We start from the raw sequence: 19,163 nt of genomic DNA, 5'->3' as shown, positions 1-19,163 counted from the left end.
CAAAATGAAGTTCCATATTTTTCAAAATGAAGTGTACAGCCCACACCATAGGATGATCCAAATTGTCCATTTAATGGGCCACAATGTAAATAGGTTGTGCCCCAAAAATATAATTTCCATTGGATGATCCTACCCCTCCGATCTAAAGAGCATCTGCATATTATGGAAACCTCTATAGATCGGAGGGTTGCGATCATCCTATGGAAATAACTTTGGGGACATGACCTATTTATGTTGTGGCCCATCAAATGGACGGCTTGGATCATCCTATGGTGTGGACCGTACACTTCATTTTTAAAATATGGGTGGAGCCTACAATTGGGCCTTAATGTTACTGTAGGCCCACACTATAGGATGATCCAAACCATCCATTTGATGGGTCACAACATAAATAGGTTGTGCCCCAAAAATCATTTCCATAGGATGATCTCAACCCTCCAATCTATTGAGGTTTTCATAATATGCAGTTTCTATTTAGATCGGAGGGCTGGGATCAGCGTATGGAAATGATATTTTGGGGCGCAGCCCATTTACGTATTAGACATGTCCTTTCTTATGTATAAGGACCCGCTTGTGGCATTATTCAGTTTTCTTAGCTAGTAAACAAAAAAAAAATTCCCTTAAATGTGACGACTCTATTTGCAAATTGTCAAACTTAAAGTCTTTTTTTGCAAATAAAACAAGAGGAAGTCTAAACTAAAGGGCATGATGGTGATGTGCAGTCAATGGGGGAGCCCTATCACCTCTTTTTTGCAAGGGCTCCTTTCAGTTTAGACTTCCTCATAAAACAAAGTACAAGACTAATTTTGCAAAAATCACTTCTTAAAAACTCTTTTGAGACATGTCCTTTCTTATGTAAGGACCCACTTGTGGCATTATTCAGTTTCTTAGCAAGTAAACAAAGCTGTTTCTTTGTTGACAAAAAGGAAATTCATAGAAAAACAATAATGCTTGGTTTGTGGCTCCCTCCCTCTCCTTGTCTAACAACTTCACGTTGACATGAAGCAACTCCCAAACCCCATTCCTAATCTCCAACTACACCTTCATCTGGCATGCATGCAGTGTTTCTCAACTAATCATAAAAAAACATTAAGGTAACACCTCTCCTTGTCTAACAACTTCACGTTGACATGAAGCAACTCCCAAACCCCATTCCTAATCTCCAACTACACTTTCATATGGCATGCATGCAGTGTTTCTCAACTAATCATCAAGAAACATTAAGGTAACATAAAATCTATTCATATGTTTCTCTCTAATAAGAACACCATCTTTCAGTGCTCAAAATTCTAATGTCCCTATGAAAGTATATAACAGCAAGTTCTACTTTGTCTCTTCAACCCAAACCCAAAAAGTCCACAAACAAAACATAGACCTTACCCTTACAAAATGGTAACAGTGAGGACCCAAGGACAAGATTCTTCTTCCAAGAAGCAGCCCACGCCAGGGAAAACAACAGTCATGGCTCTTGGCAAGGCATTCCCTCACCAGCTAGTCATGCAGGAGTTCCTTGTAGATGGTTACTTCAAGAACACCAACTGCGACGACCCCGAACTTAAGAAAAAGCTCGCTCGACTCTGTAAAATACGACATTAGTCTCATCTACTCTACTTAGTTCTTAACTGAACTTAGCAATCCATGATGGAGTTTCCATCTCTAATCACTTGATTATACTTCAAAATTTTCTAAATTCTCTTACCTATCACTTGATTACACTTCAAAAATTCCAAATCTTCTTCCTACACTTGAATTTCTGTGTTTGGTTGCCCAAAAGCCAGGGAGATAAGGGATTTTGCTTGGTATTTGGGTGCTATGTCAGCAAAATTCCCCGTTTGGTTGCCAATATAGCATAGAACTCCCTAGAGACTTCCTGGGATGTCTCTTGGGTATGTTTGGTGATGTGGCATGTTTGTCCCCTCATAACATCCAAGTCAAAATCCACAAAAAAGGTGGAATTTCTCTTGGAATTTCTTGGGAATAGTGGTTTTTCTCTCTCTTGTCTCTGTATATTGGTAATGACACCCCTACTAATTCCCCTGCTCCGAGTCTATGTTGCGCAACCAAACACTCCAAAGCTTGTCTCCTCCCTGTTGACAACTTATTCCACTACTCTCTAGTGTGTTTGGTTTATACATTACCTATTATTTGAAGTTCGTTTGATGGGTACTAACTTTTACTGTAAACTTCTTTCTGTTTCTGGTTTGTAGGCCAGACAACAACAGTTAAAACAAGGTATGTAGTAATGTCAGACGAGATTTTGAAGAAATACCCAGAGATAGCAGTTGAAGGGCAACCTACAGTACAACAGCGCCTAGACATATCTAACAAAGCAGTGACTCAAATGGCCATAGAAGCCTCAAATGCTTGCATCACTAACTGGGGGAGGCCTAGCTCAGACATAACACATTTAGTCTATGTTTCTTCTAGTGAAGCCAGATTACCAGGGGGAGACCTCTACCTTGCAAGAGGATTGGGACTAAGCCCTGAGGTTAGTCGGGTCATGCTCTACTTTATGGGCTGCTCTGGGGGTGTCACTGGCCTTCGTGTCGCAAAGGACATCGCTGAGAACAACCCGGGTAGCCGAGTGTTATTAGCCACATCCGAGACCACGATCATTGGGTTCAAGCCCCCAAGTGCCAATCGTCCATATGACCTTGTTGGGGCTGCACTTTTCGGAGATGGTGCAGGAGCCATGATACTTGGAACAGACCCCATTGAGGGTGTGGAGACTCCTTTTTTCGAGCTACATTCAGCGATACAAAATTTTTTGCCTAACACTGAGAAGACGATCGATGGACGGCTGACCGAAGAAGGTATCAGCTTCAAATTGGGGAGGGAACTACCTCAGATAATTGAGGATAACATAGAGAAGTTTGTTAAAAAGTTGATGAATGGAGTTGGGTTTGATGAGAATCAGTATAATGAGATGTTTTGGGCTGTTCATCCAGGTGGGCCAGCTATCTTGAACAAGTTAGAGAAGAGGCTTGATTTGTGTCCTGAGAAGTTGAGTGCTAGTAGGAGGGCTCTCATGGATTACGGGAATGCTAGTAGCAACACTATTGTCTATGTACTGGAGTACATGATTGAGGAGAGCTTGAAGATGAAGAAGATGGGGGTGGATAAAGATTCTGAGTGGGGAATGATACTTGCTTTTGGGCCTGGGATTACCTTTGAGGGAATTCTTGCAAGGAACCTCGTCTGAGAGCCCATCCAACTTTGTTTATTTATAGAACTAGAATCAATCCTTAATAAAAAAAAGAAGTAAACACCAATAATGTATACCAATTGTACACTGATTAATTCACAATGACAAATATTTCAGTGATTTCCACTTACTTTGCTTATATATACTACTACTTGCTTTTGGAAATCTATGCTTCAAATAAACACCAATTTATGTATACAACTTGAACACTGTTGGATTGAGTTAAGAATGCGAGATCTCACTGTTGGATTGAGTTGAAATCCCACCATTCGGATTGAGTGTGTGGTGGATTAGGTAGTTAGAATAGATTAACACAACTAAGCTAGATTTAGTAGTTAGGATTTCGATCTATGCTTCAAGTAAACACCAATTTATGCATACAACTTGAACACTGTTGGATTGAGTTGAGAATGCGAGATCTCACTGTTGGATTGAGTTGAGATCCCCAACCATTCGGATTGAGTTGAGATCTATGCTAGATTAACACAACTAAGCTAGATTTAGTTGTTAGGATTTCGATCTACGCTTCAAGTAAACACCAATTTATGCATTCAACTTGGACATTGTTGGATTGAGTTGAGAATGCGAGATCTCACTGTTGGATTGAGTTGAGATCCCCAACCATTCGGATTGAGTTGAGATCTATGCTAGATTAACACAACTAAGCTAGATTTAGTAGTTAGGATTTCGATCTATGCTTCAAGTAAACACCAATTTATGCATACAACTTGAACATTGTTGGATTGAGTTGAGAATGCGAGATCTCATAGTTGGATTGAGTTGAGATCCCCAACCATTCGGATTGAGTTGAGATCTCCTCCCCCCCCACCCACATTCGGATTGAGTTGAGATCCCCAACCATTATGCTTGAGTTGTGGTAGATTAGGTAGTTAGGAGATTAACAACTAAGCTAGATTTAGTAGTTAGGATTTCGATCGATATCATTTTCCATGCTTATTTATGTACTCTTTAATCTCTTTCTATCTTTATCTCTCCTGAGTGTTCAATAATATTAGGTAGTTTGGATAGATGAGCAAGTAAGCTTAGTAGTTGAGATTTTGATCTTTATCATTTTCCATGCGCTTACTCTTTAATCTCTTTCTATCTTTATCTTTAATACTCTTTAATCTCTTTCTATCTTTATCTCTCCTGAGTGTTCAATAATATTAGGTAGTTTGGATAGATGAGCAAGTAAGCTTAGTAGTTGAGATTTTGATCTTTATCATTTTCCATGCGCTTACTCTTTAATCTCTTTCTATCTTTATCTTTGTTCCTATATGTTTGTAAACATCCAAGATTAATAGAAAATCTATTATTTTACAACATGGAATAAAATCCACTCTTATCTCTTTCTATCTTTCTATCTCTATTCTCTCTGAGTGTTCTAACACTCATTAGGGATAATCAAGACAAACTTGATTAATTGAGAAATGGAATAAAATCCACTATAATCTCATCAAATGGGATTCAGTACATTGTTTCATGTAGCAAAAAAGGTATATAACACTGGGCAAATCAAGACAAAACTTCAACTCAATTTTTTCCATGAATTCAGTACACTGATTGATGCAGCAAAAGGTATTACAAACCAAGAAGACCAGGCCTTACAACTAATTTGTTTCGATGAACTTAAATGAAAAAGGCATCAAAAACATGTTCAAATCAGAAAATGGTGTGTCAAGAAAGACACTGTTTGCTTTGGCTCAAATGTAATGAAAATCAGAAAAATGGTATCAAGAAAGATACAATCCACTCCCAATATTAATTATCTTCTTCCTCAAGAAAGCGAAGATGTTTTCCTTCCGGTGTAGGCATGCCCTTCAAACGCAAGATACTAGGTGAAACAGAATCCCCTGCAACCTCCTCTTCTCCCTCGATCTCATCATCACTGTTGTAGATAAAGCGAGTGTGCTTGCCCAAAAACTCAGGCATTCTTTTCTTCTCGAGACAACACATATTTCTCAGTCCTTCGCATAATTCATTGATTGTATCTTCATCATCCCCTTGGCTTTCTTCTTCATAATCCTCATCACATACTTGCCGCCCCTCTTCTTCTACTTCTTCATCGTCTTCTTCGTCTTGTGAACCTTTATTGGCTTGGATAGACCAAGCTGAAGAATCATCTTCCTCAAACAACTTGTCTTGACGGCAAGTACTTTCGAATGATAGAACAGATGACAGACAAACAGAGGAATCAGAGATTATTGATTTTTCAGTGGGATCAAACAGTGAGACCTTAGTGACCAGGCCCTCTTGAGAATCGAGAGCTTCCTGTTCCTGATCATCCATTGCCTGAGCAAAAAAATAAAAAAAATACCAAAACCCAGATAAGAAAAATGTTGAAGTATAAACTATTAAATAACACAAACTGAATTAAAATGTTTATATCACACCAACTTCTAACAGTTTTAGCTTTTGGAGTAATTGGTTGTTGTTTCACACAAAAGGAGAATCAAATAACCAGACAACCCAATTGCAGCAAAATTTTAATGAGTTCTCCGAAAACTATACCTGTGAAATAATCTTGAAGGTTTTTTCTTCCTGTACTGGAAATACAGTCTGCAAGGCATCATCATTCGAAAGAAGGGCAATAAGGGGAGTATTGGTTGGGGTTGGAGCAAGAAACTTGGGAGAATTCAAAATTTCTTGAAAAAGGGGCAAAGGGAATTGCTCCAAAGAGAGTTTTGGGAGTTCTGTTCCTTCCTCAACCTTCTGCAAGAGGGTTTTAACCTGCCGACGAAGCAGGGCTTCACCCGATCCAGGGGTGCGTTTAGCTTGACTCGTGTTCTTGGACACAGATAAAGGGGTTTTTGAACTACCCATTGCAAGCCCAGTGATAGGTGAATCGTTCGTGATATCAAAAAGCGCTGATCGATCGGGTTTTCCTTTTCTTGATCTTGAAAGAACTTTTTTGGGTTCTTCCTTCTGCCCTGCAATTAAAAAGATTTTGGTAAGAAAAACAGGCAACTTGGAAAAAAGAAAAGGAAAGAAAAGAAAATGTCTTAGAAAATTTTGAATCTTTTTTATCTGAAACCGAGAAAGAAATGTAACTCACTTGAGACTGCTATACTGTTGTTCAATGCAGAAGACGCGGTCTGCGATCTTGTCATCCTTCTCGTAGATGATGGTGTTTCCATTTTTTGAATTGAAAAAGATTTTCAAAGATACTACAAAAAAGTGACTAAAAACTATGGAACAAAAAGGTATGACAAAGGCTTTGAATGGGATTTTGATCACAGGAAAATGGGAAACTTTGCCGGATTCTGATCAGCAGATTGGGGAAGACTACAATGTAAATGCAAGAGAGAGAGAGAGACAGAGAGAGACAGAGAGAGAGAGAGAGAGGGAGAGAGGCTGCGAGGTTTTAAAAGAGAGAGAGACTGCGAGGTTTTAAAAGATTTGAATTGGGGAAACGAAACGGTCATATGACCGTTACGGCGTGCTGGATTTCCCTAGGCTGAAGGCCTGACCTAATTTAGAAAGTTAGAACTAGCCGTTTGGGATTATATTTGACTTAATTTTTATGTAAAAAATAATTTCAGAGGAATTTGCCCTCGATTTTTAAAGTGAATTTAGCACCATGGTCCCTATTTAAGTTGACCATTAGGGCCACATCACATCTTTAACAATCATTGTAAATGCTAATCACAAGAGAGTCTACGAGGCGAATGAATGGTCAAGATCATCTGATCATACAAGAATATACGATTGTGATGGGTGATTAATTCTAATTGATGTCAAGTAATTCTGTTTTAACAATATAACGGACGTGAAATTTCTCACCTATTGACATATCAGCAAACATTTTGTTGTTGGAAAGTTGTTTTGTTTTCTACAACCACTACTTGCCCTGTATAATTAGGTTTTTTACTTCTTGTTGGAAGGCAAAAACAAGACAGTGTCTCTTTAACTTTTTCATAAAAGGGAAATGATATCAGCAGTCCTATATTTTGATATTTTCAAAAGGGGAGTGATAAATCGACTCCCCAAATTGATAAATCGACTCCCCATGTGTCTTTCTCTCTCCTCTAGGTTAGAGAGAGAAAAAGGAGAGAGATAGACACATGGGGAGTCGATTTATCCATTTGGGGAGTCGATTTATCACTGCCCTTTCAAAACCATCTTGCCTTTCAGTATTTAAAGAGCGGTCAAAACGTTATTACATTTCCCAAAATGCTCTCAAGAGCCAATTAAAGAAGAAAAGACAGTGGGGTTTGTGCAAATATCAAAATATGGTTGTGCTGATAACATTTTCCTTTTAGAAAATGTAGTATAAAAGATCATTTATTCCCACGGCTAAGAGTATGGAGTCTTTGTGTGGCAGCGGCAAAGAGGAGGCATGGAGAGACAGAAACAAGAGAGAGAGAGAGAGAGAGAGAGAGAGAGAGAGAGAGAGAGAGAGAGAGAGTTTCTCTTGGGTTCTGTTTGGTTCGCTGGGAGAGTAGTGGAAGTAGTAGTCAACAGGGAGGTGACAACAAGGTTGGAGGGTTCCACGTGAAAGCGCAAAATAGTCCCACATCGGAAAAGTGTAACGATGTGGATGGGCTTATAAGGGAATGGGTTCGCTCCCCTTAACAGCTAGCTTTTGAGGGTGAGTTCTACGCGAGTCCCTACAAATGGTATCAGAGCTGGGGTGTGGTAACTCCCGGGAAGATCTCAGTAACCCAGGTGTGCCTCCGAGGACGGTGGAATTCCCTTGGAGAAGATCTCGTGGTTCCCACGTTGCCACCGCGTGGAGGGGCGAGATGGTCCACGTTGCTTCCGCGTGGAGGGGGAGATTGATGAGGTTCCAAGCAAAAGCAATAGTCCCACACCGGACATGTGAGATGGATGTGGATGGGTTATAAGGGAATGGGCTCCCTCTCTCTAATAGCTAGCTTTTAGGGGTGAGTTCTACCTGGTTAAATTCCCTACAAATGGTATCAGAGCTGGGGTGTGGTAACTCTCGGGAAGATCTCGGTAACCCCGATATGCCTCCGAGGACAGTGGAATTCCCTCGGAGAAGATCTCGTGGTTCCCATGTAGCCGTCGCGTGGAGGGGCGAGATGGTCCACTTTGCTTCGGCGTGGAGGGGGAGATTGTTGAAGTTCCACACAAAAGCAAATAGTCCCACATCGATAAAGTGATGGGGATGGGGGTGAGTTCTACCCAGATAAATTCCCTACAAGTGGTATCAGAGCCGGGCACGTGGTAACCCCGGTTTAGCCTCCAAGGATGGAAATATCTCTCGGAGAAGATCTCGGTAACCCCGGTATGCCTCCGAGGACGGAAAATCCCTCGAGGAAGATCTCGTAGTTCCCAAGCTCCTGTCGCGTGGAGGGGCGAGATTGTCCATGGTGCTTCCACGTGGAGGGGGAGATTGTTGGGGGGATTCCATGTGAAAGCGCAAAATAGTCCCACATTGAAAAAGTGTAACGATGTGGATGGGCTTATAAGGGAATGGGTTCCCTCTCCTTAACAGCTACCTTTTGAGGGCTAGTTCTACCCGGGTCCCAACAAAGAATGGGAGATGTGTAGAGTTGTCTAGAGGAGAATAGGGGAAGAGCGGCAGTGTGTTTGGTTGGGCGTCAAACTGTGTGGAAAATGTAGGGGTGTCGTTACCAAAATAGATAGTAGAAGAGAGAAAGGGAAGAGAGAGAAACAGAGAAAAATGAAATGATTACACAAGCCAAGACATATGCTATTTTCTCCCTTCTAAAATCCACCAAAATGGAGGTTTTTGGTTGGAAGATTAGTAGGGGGGACAATTCGTCCACTTAGGCGCCACATAGGAAAAAAGCTAATAATGATATCCCCTGCATGTCTTGTAGTCAAATGGATTTTGAGATCAAAATTGGCAACCAAACAACATTTGGCGTTCCATATCCAGGGAAATGCCCAACCGTCTTCCATGTTTTTTACAACCAAACAGGGCCTTGGGGGTTTTCTCTTGTGTACAGTCTTGGTTGAAAAGCAAGAGATAAGGTTGTAGGTTTATGGGTTTTGGATCAATCCAATACAATCCTTGTAATTTTGCTCACTCATAGTGGAAGATCGTGTTCTCACCCATGGATGTAGGCATCTTGGCTTAACCATGTAAAATCTCAATGTTTGCCTTGTGATTTGCTTTTCTTTTTAATATTTCATTAATTTTGCACGACTAGATCCAATTTTGCCCGACGAATTTTCTCAACACGTGGTATTAGATCTTAGATTGGAGCGATAGTCGTTGGGCCACAGTTGGAGTGATCATGGGTGCCGTGGTTGGATCACAGTTAGTAGACCTGGCAAACGGGCCAGGCCGGGCCGGGTTTCACCCCACCTGCATGGGTCCGGGTCTTACGGGCCATGTCATTTATGACCCGAAATTTTACGGTTCACAATTTGGTGAACCTGGACCCCACCCATACAGGCCAGGTGGACCCGCAGGCAGCAGGTCGCCCGATTTTTTCTTTTTTCTTTTCTTTTTTGCTGTTTTTATTCCCACACTATAATAGGATAACCCAAACCATCCATATGATAGCCAATCAAGTAAATAGGTTGAGCCCAAAAAATCATTCCCATAGGATGATCCTAGCCCTCTGATCTATGCGGGAATCGCATATTATTATTTGTGGAAACCTCTATAGATTGGAGGGCTAGGATCATCCTAAGGAAATGATTTTTGGGGCAGAACCTATTTAAGTTGTGTTCCATCACATGGACGGTTTAGATCATCCTAAGATGTGGTTTGTGCAATACAATATGAAAAATACTGGATTATAAGAGCTTACACCATATAAAATCTAAATCATTTTGGTGTTTACAGGCACCCAAGGGCACCCGTGGGTCCACCCGACCCGGCCCAGTTTTGACGTGACCCGTACGGGGTGGGTCAAATTTCAAATGGGTCACTAACTAGTGACCCGGACCCCGTTAATTACGGGCGTGCCGGGTAGACCTGCGGGTTTGGGTCACTTTTTGCCAGGTCCCGCGGTTAGAGCGATCATTGGCAGAAATGTTGTCTGAGAAAGTCTTGTTCGAGGTGGATCTTTACATCGAGGGTGATCTTAGATGACGATAAAATTGTGTTCTACACAGATCAACATCGACATTTTTGACAGACAGGGTAGTTTCACCATATGGTCGATGAGGGTGAATGACATCCTTGTTCAATAGGGACTGGCTAAGGCATTGAAAGGAAACAATAGGAAGCCATAGAAGAAGACAAGACCCTTTTATTTTTTCGCTTCTAGATTTGTATAACAATCTGGTGATGACTTCGTTGTATGGTAAGGATACAGTAAAGTTAGAGTAAGTCACGTCGTCACTCTCTGTGGACCCCGATCCAAGAGAGGCGGGGGACGAGCCCCCAGAAAGTCTCTAGATCATCCACGTGAAGGAGAGCTCTACCAAGGAACTCTCGAAAGATGTGCCTCTCACAGCATGAGCGGTGATGTAAAGTGACATACCTCTCGATTCGAAGACTAGCCCGGATTCGAGACGTACCTGAAACAAAGAAGAGTCGTCATCCAAGGAAGTCGGCCCTGGATCCCATACTATGCTCTGTTGCAATGGATAACCAAAGATACAAAAGATTCGTGCCTGGTTACGAATTTGGAAGGTCCGGAGAGCACCTCATCCGCCCAAGTACAAACACTTGGTCTCTTATGCCATTTATTTATTGGTTTTGAAGAGTTTTGGGCGAAAGTCATGTGAACTGGAAACATATATCTCCGAGAAGACGTCTATCTAATCATGCATGTCTCGGAGATGAATAGTAAGCACACACAAAATAAATAAAAGAAGTGTCACCTAAGAGTAGCTAGGTTATGAGTGTCATGCCTAAATGCTGTCTAAGTTCTGGTGGGCAAACACATGCATACTACAGCTAAAGTCATAAGGTATGCACAAGATACAACAATATGATAAACTAGAAAGATAAATGAGCTACAGCTAAGCATATGATCAAAGTAAATAAGTAGGTAAATGCTACAGCTAAGCATGTGAGTGACTAAAGAAATGATCATACACTATCACAATCCTATGCAAGAAATCATAATCAATATACAAACATAAACTCTGAAGTACTAACAATAAATCTTAAGTAGGTAGGACAGACTCCTAACTCTAGAACAAACAAAGAGAGAAACAACTAACTCTATGAGAGACACTGAACGTCTCCAAAAAGGGAATAACTTTCTACTGAGACATAACTTGTCCCCTAAAAGGATGGGCTTTTCTGCATGAGACATAACTTGTCTCCTAAAAAAGGCTCTAGATGACTCTTTCATTGCCCTTGCAATGACAGAGGGGATTAAAGTCTAGGGGATACACATCTAAAAGACTAGGCAAGTCTTTCAAACAAAAGAGGGGAGTGCTACTTGGACTATGCAAGTCCCATAATGATGGGCTTGGGCTAACGCCTTCATCGCCCTAAGAGCAAATCCAAAAGATCATTCCAAAAGTTCTGTCCAAGAAACAATGAATCCAAAGATTTTGAATACAAATACTTTCTATAAAATCAGAGAAGACAAGTGTAGACACCCCATTTTGCTCTGCTTTAATCAACAAAGAAGTTAGTGTTCTTGTTATCAGTCTTTTTCAGTGTTTTCCTTTTCCGTGTCCGTTCCCTATGTTTTCTCGATCCTTTCGGTTATTTCTGTCATGTTTTGCGTCGTCCTGATAATTGTTGAGAGGGGTTGTTCGCAAGAATTAAAGCAAAAGAGGATTTGGACCCATTTGCTGGGCCCGCATTGAACATTTCTTATTAGAATAAGATCCTGCATTGTGCCTTGCATTGATATTAACAAAGAATATGGGTTTCGAACTCACCTTGGACCCAATGAGCGAGATCAATTTCCATGGTGGGCATAGTGTATTTTTGCTAATCTGGGGTGGGCCCATTAATGTGAAAAATAAAGCTTAAGATGAAGGCCCATCAATGGAACAACTTAGGGTCGTCCACAAAAATGGCTCAGGGGACACAATCCTCTTGTAAAATGGCCCATTCTAAATGGATGATTTAGATCATCCTATGAAGTGGGGTCTGCTATGGCATTTTCAGCGGGAGCTCAACATTCAATCTTCGTCCAAATTAGAATGGGTAAAATAAAAATCATATGCCACATGGAAAGTGAATATATGCTGTTTTTAAACGGTAAGTGAATTCATCCCCTTAGAAAAGAAAAAAAGGGAAGCAAGCTAACTGTGGGGAAGAATTCTAAAAAGAAAAAAAAGAAACCATTTACGTTTGGAAAAGATCGAGCCAAACAGCTCGGGAGATTCTAAAAAAAAAAAAAGGAAGAGCAAGAGAATTTGGAAGAGAGCAAGATTCTATTTAAAAAAGGCATTGACCGAGTAACCCGGGGGGGAGAGAGAGGTGGAAGGAGCAAAAATCAAGATCTCTACTCTCTCTTGGATCGCTCAAGCTTTCTCTGCTTCTCGGCATAACAACTCTCGTCCCCTCTCCACACAGCATATCCCTCTTCCTCTCACGTTTTCCCTCTCCCCCAATCTCCCTCTCGGCAGCAGCTCACACCGCCCTCCTCACAGCCATCTCGTCTCTCTACACTTTCCAAACAACCCCTCTCCATCTCACTATCACCCTCTCTTTCTCATCTCACTCTCTATCTCAACCTATATAACCCAAAAAAGCATTGAAACTAAATCAAAAAAGAAGAAGAAAAGAAGCCAAAACAAAAAAAAAGCGTGAAAGAAAAAACAGAGTATCCTATACTCTGTTTTTTCTCCCATACTCTCTCCTATACTCTCTCTCTCTCTCTCTCCCTCTCCCCATCACTCTTTCTCTCCATCTCCTTCTCATCTCTCACCAATTCTATATCTCTATCTCTCTATCTCTCTATCTCATTCATTTAATCGCTCCATTTACCTCATCTCTCCACTTACCTCACTCACCACCCTCTGTTTCTCCATTTACCTCACTCACCACCCTCTATTTCTCACCCTCACTCTGTTGATCGCTGTTAATCTCTCTATTACTCTATCTCTCTCGGTCTTTCATCTCCTCTCTATCAACCTCTCTCTATCTCTCTATCAACCTCTCTCTATCTCTTTATTACTCTCTCTCGGTCTCTCTCTATCTCTCTTGGTTACTCTCCCTATTAATCTCACCCTCTTCAGCTTCCCAACATACAGAAAATAAGAAAAAGAAGAAACAAAAACAGGAGGAACGGCACTCTCATAGCAGTAAGAAAAAAAAAAAAGAAAAGAGAAAGAGAATAGGGATCATCGGATCGCAGTGTCGGCGGAATTTTCGGACTTTTCGGCTCTCGGATTCGGCGTGGATTTCCGTCACAGGTTAGTACACTATTCTCAGATTTTTCCTGGATGATTTGGTATTTTCTTATATTTTTGCATGATTTTTGAAGGTTTAATTGAATTTAATTGAATATTATGTGTGTGTGCTAAAAATCATGATCTGCATGAGCGTTTCAAATCCGTTTCGTTCCAAAATTTAATACGAGCAAGCTTAAATCAGAACCCAACGTCAAAAGAATACCGGTTTGCAAACCCTTCGAGCCTGAATGTAATTTTCTTGAAAACCCATTAAACTAGGGGCATTCGCCCCGAACTACGCGAGACCTGATCCCTATACTGGGGTACGTAGGCAACTCGGTTCAACCGAGTTCGGTCGATTCAAAAAAAGAAAAGAAAAGAAATTCAATCGTTTCAGAAAAAAGAGGGACAGGTTCCAAAAGAAGAGAAGTCAATCATTCCAGAAAGAAAAGAAAAAAAAGAAAAATCAGTTAACCTTCAAACAATTTATCTTCAAACTAGGGGCATTCGCCCTGAACTACGCACGACCTGATTCCTACCCTGGGATACGTAGGCAACCTGTTCACAGGTTCGGTCGAAATCTTTGTTTAACCTTAAGCCATTCTTTGAAAAACCCTATCCTACCTATAAAGTCCTTCCGGTGTTCAGAATTAACGATATAGGTCCCGAAACATAAAAAGTGAAAAAAAAAAAAACGGAGCGGAGTTTGAAGATCTGCTAGACTGAAAACCTGAAAGGGCGGTCTAGGCAAAATTTAAGATCATTCCCCTACTAAGTTGAAAACCCGAAAAAGCGGCTTAGGTAAAAGCTAAGGGGATAGCCTGCTGGATCGAAAACCTAGAAAGGTGGTTCACGCAAAATTTAAGGCTAACACGGTCCGCCAAGTTAAAAACCCTGAAGAGTTGACTTGGTCACGGTAAGAGAATCATCATAAGAAGGTTACAGCCGGTATTAAGATTGAAGAAGAGAAAAGAAGTTCGAGCAAGCTTAAATGTCATCCAAGAAACTTGGGGGCATTGAAACCAAGCAATCCTAAGAGTGGTAATCAAATTATAAGAGCATTACTGTTTAAAAAAAAAAAAAAAAAATTCCAGTGCTTATCAATTGAGAAAATACTCTTTGAAAGGCTAGACTCACCAAACAAAATGATAACTAAGTCAGGAGCATCACTGTGTACCAGTCCAGTCAGTCCATTCCTGTTCGTTTTAGCCCATTCTTTCAGAAACTTCCCGTTCATCCAATAGTGTCTTTTACCATCTTCCCCTTTTTAGTAGAGTCGATCATTGTCCAGTTAGTCAAATGTTGCAACTGTCCCGGTAAAGGATGCCTGGTGTAGCTAATCCCCTGCAATTGTTCTAGAGCAAAGTTAATCCGCAGGCAAGGATTTCAGGAGTTAAGAAAAAAAAATCCAGTCTAAGCAAAGTCAGTTCCAGAAGAATCCAGAAGCAGAAAAATCCGAAAAACCAGTTCCCATAAGAAGATCATACCCTAGAAAAGCACCTTGAGCTTGGAAGAGCGTTAGATACAATGGTGGTTGAGCCAGTTTCTCACAAAGATGAACCATTAAGAATCGGAATCTCCTTCCAGTCAGTTGAATATTTGTCTGAATGCTTGTCAAAAGAAGAATCCTCTGTACCAGTGTCCAAATATTCCGAGGTCCCAATTCATATCCCCGGTAAAGAAGATCTTGATCTAAGAAATTTCAAGCCCTGTGATACTTTCTTGTTCATCTCCAGTAAACAATTCAAAATGCTAATAAACTTGTGTAAGAACCAGTTTACTAGTTCATCAATTACCAATTCCTAATTCGCCAGTACCAGTTCACCGATTCCAGTATTCCAGTATTCCAGTTCCAGTTCCAGTATCCAATATTCCAATATTCCAGTTCCAGTATCCAGTATTCTAGTATTCTAGTTCCAAAATCCAGCACTCTAGTATTCCAGTTCCAGCATCCAGTATCCAGTTTCAATTCCAGTATTCCAGTATTTCACTATGCCAGTTCTAGTCTCCAGTTCCAGTATCGAATATTCCAGTATCATAGTTCTAGTGTCCAGTATCTCTATCACCAATATTCCAGTGTTCCATTTTCCAGTACTTGTATTCCCGTTCCTAGTATTTCGGCACTCCAATTCCAACATCCAGTTCCAGTGTCCGAAAATCCAGTGTTTCAGTACTCTAATTCTAGTATCCGGTATGTCTTCGTTCTAGAGTTCCGGTTCCCGATGTTTAGATTAAGATTCCAGTCTCCAGTTTCCAGTCCTAACATCCAGTAATCAAATTCCAATCCCAATTGAATCAATCAAAATGTCAATCTAATCTAATCCCCAGTTCACCAGTTATCAAGTTTTGACTCTCCAGTTTTCCAGTAATCAAGTTCTACAATTCCCAGTGAATTGGCTCCTTAACTTCTCAGTTTTTTGATTATCTTGTTATCTCACTATTGAGTCTCTTAATCATCCAGTTCTCCAAATTTTTAGCTCTGTAAATATCCAGTCCCTAAATTTTCTACTTCTCCAGTTTTCCAATTCTTCAGTTCATCCAATCTTCAATTCTCCAGTTCCAAGTCATATAGTCTTCAAATTCTCCGGTCCACCAATTGTTTGATTATTCAGTTCTCCAGTTCTCAAGTCCTTAAGCCTCTAATCGTCTGATAATCGAGTCCTCCAGTGGTTTAGAATAAAAGATTTTTGATATATGTTCCAATTCTAGGACTTCGTTTAGGGTTTTGCATTAGGTAGTAAATGTTTGCGTCTACGTTCCGTTTTGTGTAGAGTCGTTTGTCGATTAAAGCTACGCAAAATGGTTCTGTCATTTTGACTTTGGTATTCGATGACTACGTCATCTCTACCAAAGAGGGGCATCTGTAGACACCCCATTTTGCTCTGCTTTCATCAACAAAGAAGTTAGTGTTCTTGTTATCAGTCTTTTTCAGTGTTTTCCTTTCCCGTGTCTGTTCCCTATGTTTTCTCGATCCTTTCGGTTATTTCTATCATGTTTTGCGTCGTCCTGATAATTGTTGAGAGGGGTTGTTCGCAAGAATTAAAGCAAAAGAGGATTTGGACCCATTTGCTGGGCCCGCATTGAACATTTCTTATTAGAATAAGATCCTGCATTGTGCCTTGCATTGATATTAACAAAGAATATGGGTTTCGAACTCACCTTGGACCCAATGAGCGAGATCAATTTCCATGGTGGGCATAGTGTATTTTTGCTAATCTGGGGTGGGCCCATTAATGTGAAAAATAAAGCTTAAGATGAAGGCCCATCAATGGAACAACTTAGGGTCGTCCACAAAAATGGCTCAGGGGACACAATCCTCTTGTAAAATGGCCCATTCTAAATGGATGATTTAGATCATCCTATGAAGTGGGGTCTGCTATGGCATTTTCAGTGGGAGCTCAACATTCAATCTTCGTCCAAATTAGAATGGGTAAAATAAAAATCATATACCACATGGAAAGTGAATATATGTTGTTTTTAAACGGTAAGTGAATTCATCCCCTTAGAAAAGAAAAAAAGGAAAGCAAGCTAACTGTGGGGAAGAATTCTAAAAAGAAAAAAAAGAAACCATTTACGTTTGGAAAAGATCGAGCCAAACAACTCGGCAGATTCTAAAAAAAAAAAAAGGAAGAGCAAGAGAATTTGGAAGAGAGCAAGATTCTATTTAAAAAAGGCATTGACCGAGCAACCCGGGGGGGAGAGAGAGGTGGAAGGAGCAAAAATCAAGATCTCTACTCTCTCTTGGATCGCTCAAGCTTTCTCTGCTTCTCGGCATAACAACTCTCGTCCCCTCTCCACACAGCATATCCCTCTCCCTCTCACGTTTTCCCTCTCCCCCAATCTCCCTCTCGGCAGCAGCTCACACCGCCCTCCTCACAGCCATCTCGTCTTTCTACACTTTCCAAACAACCCCTCTCCATCTCACTATCACCCTGTCTTTCTCATCTCACTCTCTATCGCACCCTATATAACCCAAAAAAGCATTGAAACTAAATAAAAAAAAAGAAAAGAAGCCAAAACAAAAAAAAAGCGTGAAAGAAAAAACAGAGTATCCTATACTCTGTTTTTACTCCCATACTCTCTCCTATACTCTCTCTCTCTCCCCCTCTCCCCATCACTCTTTCTCTCCATCTCTCACCAATTCTATATCTCTATCTCTCTATCTCATTCATTTAATCGCTCCATTTACCTCATCTCTCCACTTACCTCACTCACCACGCTCTGTTTCTCCATTTACCTTACTCACCACCCTCTGTTTCTCACCCTCACTCTGTTGATCGCTGTTAATCTCTCTATTACTCTATCTCTCTCGGTCTTTCATCTCCTCTCTATCAACCTCTCTCTATCTCTCTATCTCTTTATTACTCTCTCTCGGTCTCTCTCTATCTCTCTTGGTTACTCTCCCTATTAATCTCACCCTCTTCAGCTTCCCAACATACAGAAAATAAGAAAAAGAAGAAACAAAAACAGTAGGAACGGCACTCTCATAGCAGTAAGAAAAAAAAAGAAAAGAAAGAGAATAGGGATCATCGGATCGCAGTGTCGGCGGAATTTTCGGACTTTTCGGCTCTCGGATTCGGCGTGGATTTCCGTTACAGGTTAGTACACTATTCTCAGATTTTTCCTGGATGATTTGGCATTTTCTTATATTTTTGCATGATTTTAAAGGTTTAATTGAATTTAATTGAATATTATGTGTGTGTGCTAAAAATCATGATCTGCGTGAGCGTTTCAAATCCATTTCGTCCCAAAATTTAATACGATGTTCTACTTAAATAGACTAAAATAACTATCGGATCGGATCGGACATTGGATCAACGGTTTTTTAGAATTTGAGTGAAGAGTGGTATTTTATTTAAAATATTGGCTGAGTAATTACGAAATTCGAAAAAATAGCCATCTCAGGATGATCTATTTTTTGGAATTTTAAAATTTTCTTGCGTTCATCACATCAGAACAAGGTTGGAGGACATTTTCCGGAATCGTAATTTTCTCGAAAATCGTGTTTTAAAAATAGAAAACTCTTCAAAAATATCTTTTCGATGAAGAAAAATAAAATATATACTAAATGAATTCCAAAATTAATGAAATTTCGTGATAAAATAATATGATACTGATACATTCTACCATGAAATTTTGAGAATTTATTGAATCTGGTTGGTATATTATTTTATGCTTTCTTTGAAACTTATCAGATTTTGGAAAAACTTTTACAGACATCAGATCACATATAAAATTCCCAACATTTTTACAGTAGTCTTATATTTCTTATTTCTAGTCTCTGTAAAACTTTCAAGTGATTTAGATCTTGTTTCATATGGGATGTAGTGTTAATTCATAATCTGGTTTAAAAATTGAAAAATCCGAAATTGATAGTAAATAGTTTCTAAAATTCATGAAACTCTCACAGCATGCTATATTTACTCGTATCTTATTTCGGTAGAAATTTCATTGAATTTAGATATCTATTTCTAGTAGTTTCTGTGTTATTTTTGCAATCTGATCAATTAATTGTTAAATCAAAATTAAATATGAGCTTAATGTAAAAATCTGTAAAAATCTTTCAGTAAGCTACATTTCATTATATCTTTCTGCTGTAGAAGTTTCAACTCATTTCGAATTCGTTTACAACAGTTTCATTTCTAAAATCACTCATATGCTTAAAATTGATAAAATTCATTGAAAATCCGAAATTAATTGA

The 19,163-nt window shown here is 40.0% G+C and overlaps 2 protein-coding genes across 3 annotated transcripts in view; one reads left to right on the top strand and one right to left on the bottom strand.

Annotated features, from left to right (window-relative positions):
* Positions 1–1,327: 1,327 nt before the first annotated feature.
* LAP5 (Chalcone and stilbene synthase family protein) lies at positions 1,328–3,335 on the top strand. The gene is made up of 2 exons (XM_077390113.1): positions 1,328–1,579; positions 2,208–3,335. Exons 1-2 carry the CDS (start codon positions 1,390–1,392, stop codon positions 3,200–3,202), a joined length of 1,185 nt encoding a protein of 394 aa, XP_077246228.1. The 5' UTR covers positions 1,328–1,389; the 3' UTR covers positions 3,203–3,335.
* A 1,383-nt stretch (positions 3,336–4,718) lies between these two features.
* LOC143886157 (Chalcone-flavanone isomerase family protein) overlaps positions 4,719–19,163 on the bottom strand; it is a 40,087-nt gene continuing 25,642 nt past the window's right edge. Inside the window, exons 1-3 of one of the 2 annotated variants that reach the window (XM_077390111.1) lie at positions 6,261–6,556; positions 5,717–6,135; positions 4,719–5,497 (exon numbers count right to left, since the gene is read on the bottom strand). In XM_077390111.1, the coding sequence (XP_077246226.1) occupies positions 4,967–5,497; positions 5,717–6,135; positions 6,261–6,342 (1,032 nt within the window). In that variant the 5' untranslated portion in view covers positions 6,343–6,556 and the 3' untranslated portion in view covers positions 4,719–4,966. Of the gene's footprint in view, positions 5,498–5,716; positions 6,136–6,260; positions 6,557–19,163 lie in introns of those variants that run through there. The other variant, XM_077390112.1, reaches the window with a different exon arrangement.

Source organism: Tasmannia lanceolata, unplaced genomic scaffold (assembly GCF_043159265.1).
Source record: "Tasmannia lanceolata isolate RefF3 unplaced genomic scaffold, GAP_Taslan_0.1 ptg000011l, whole genome shotgun sequence".
NCBI lineage: Eukaryota > Viridiplantae > Streptophyta > Magnoliopsida > Canellales > Winteraceae > Tasmannia > Tasmannia lanceolata.
The sequence above is the reverse complement of the archived record's forward strand: the minus strand, read 5'-3'. Positions and strand labels throughout refer to the sequence as shown.

What these genes read in the sequence shown, in the direction of transcription:
- LAP5 (XM_077390113.1), top strand. Translation starts at nt 1,390, where the DNA reads ATGGTAACAGTGAGGACCCAAGGACAAGATTCTTCTTCCAAGAAGCAG. An exon ending in GAAAAAGCTCGCTCGACTCT is followed by an intron (nt 1,580 to 2,207) that starts GTAAAATACGAC and finishes TCTGGTTTGTAG; the next exon opens with GCCAGACAACAACAGTTAAA.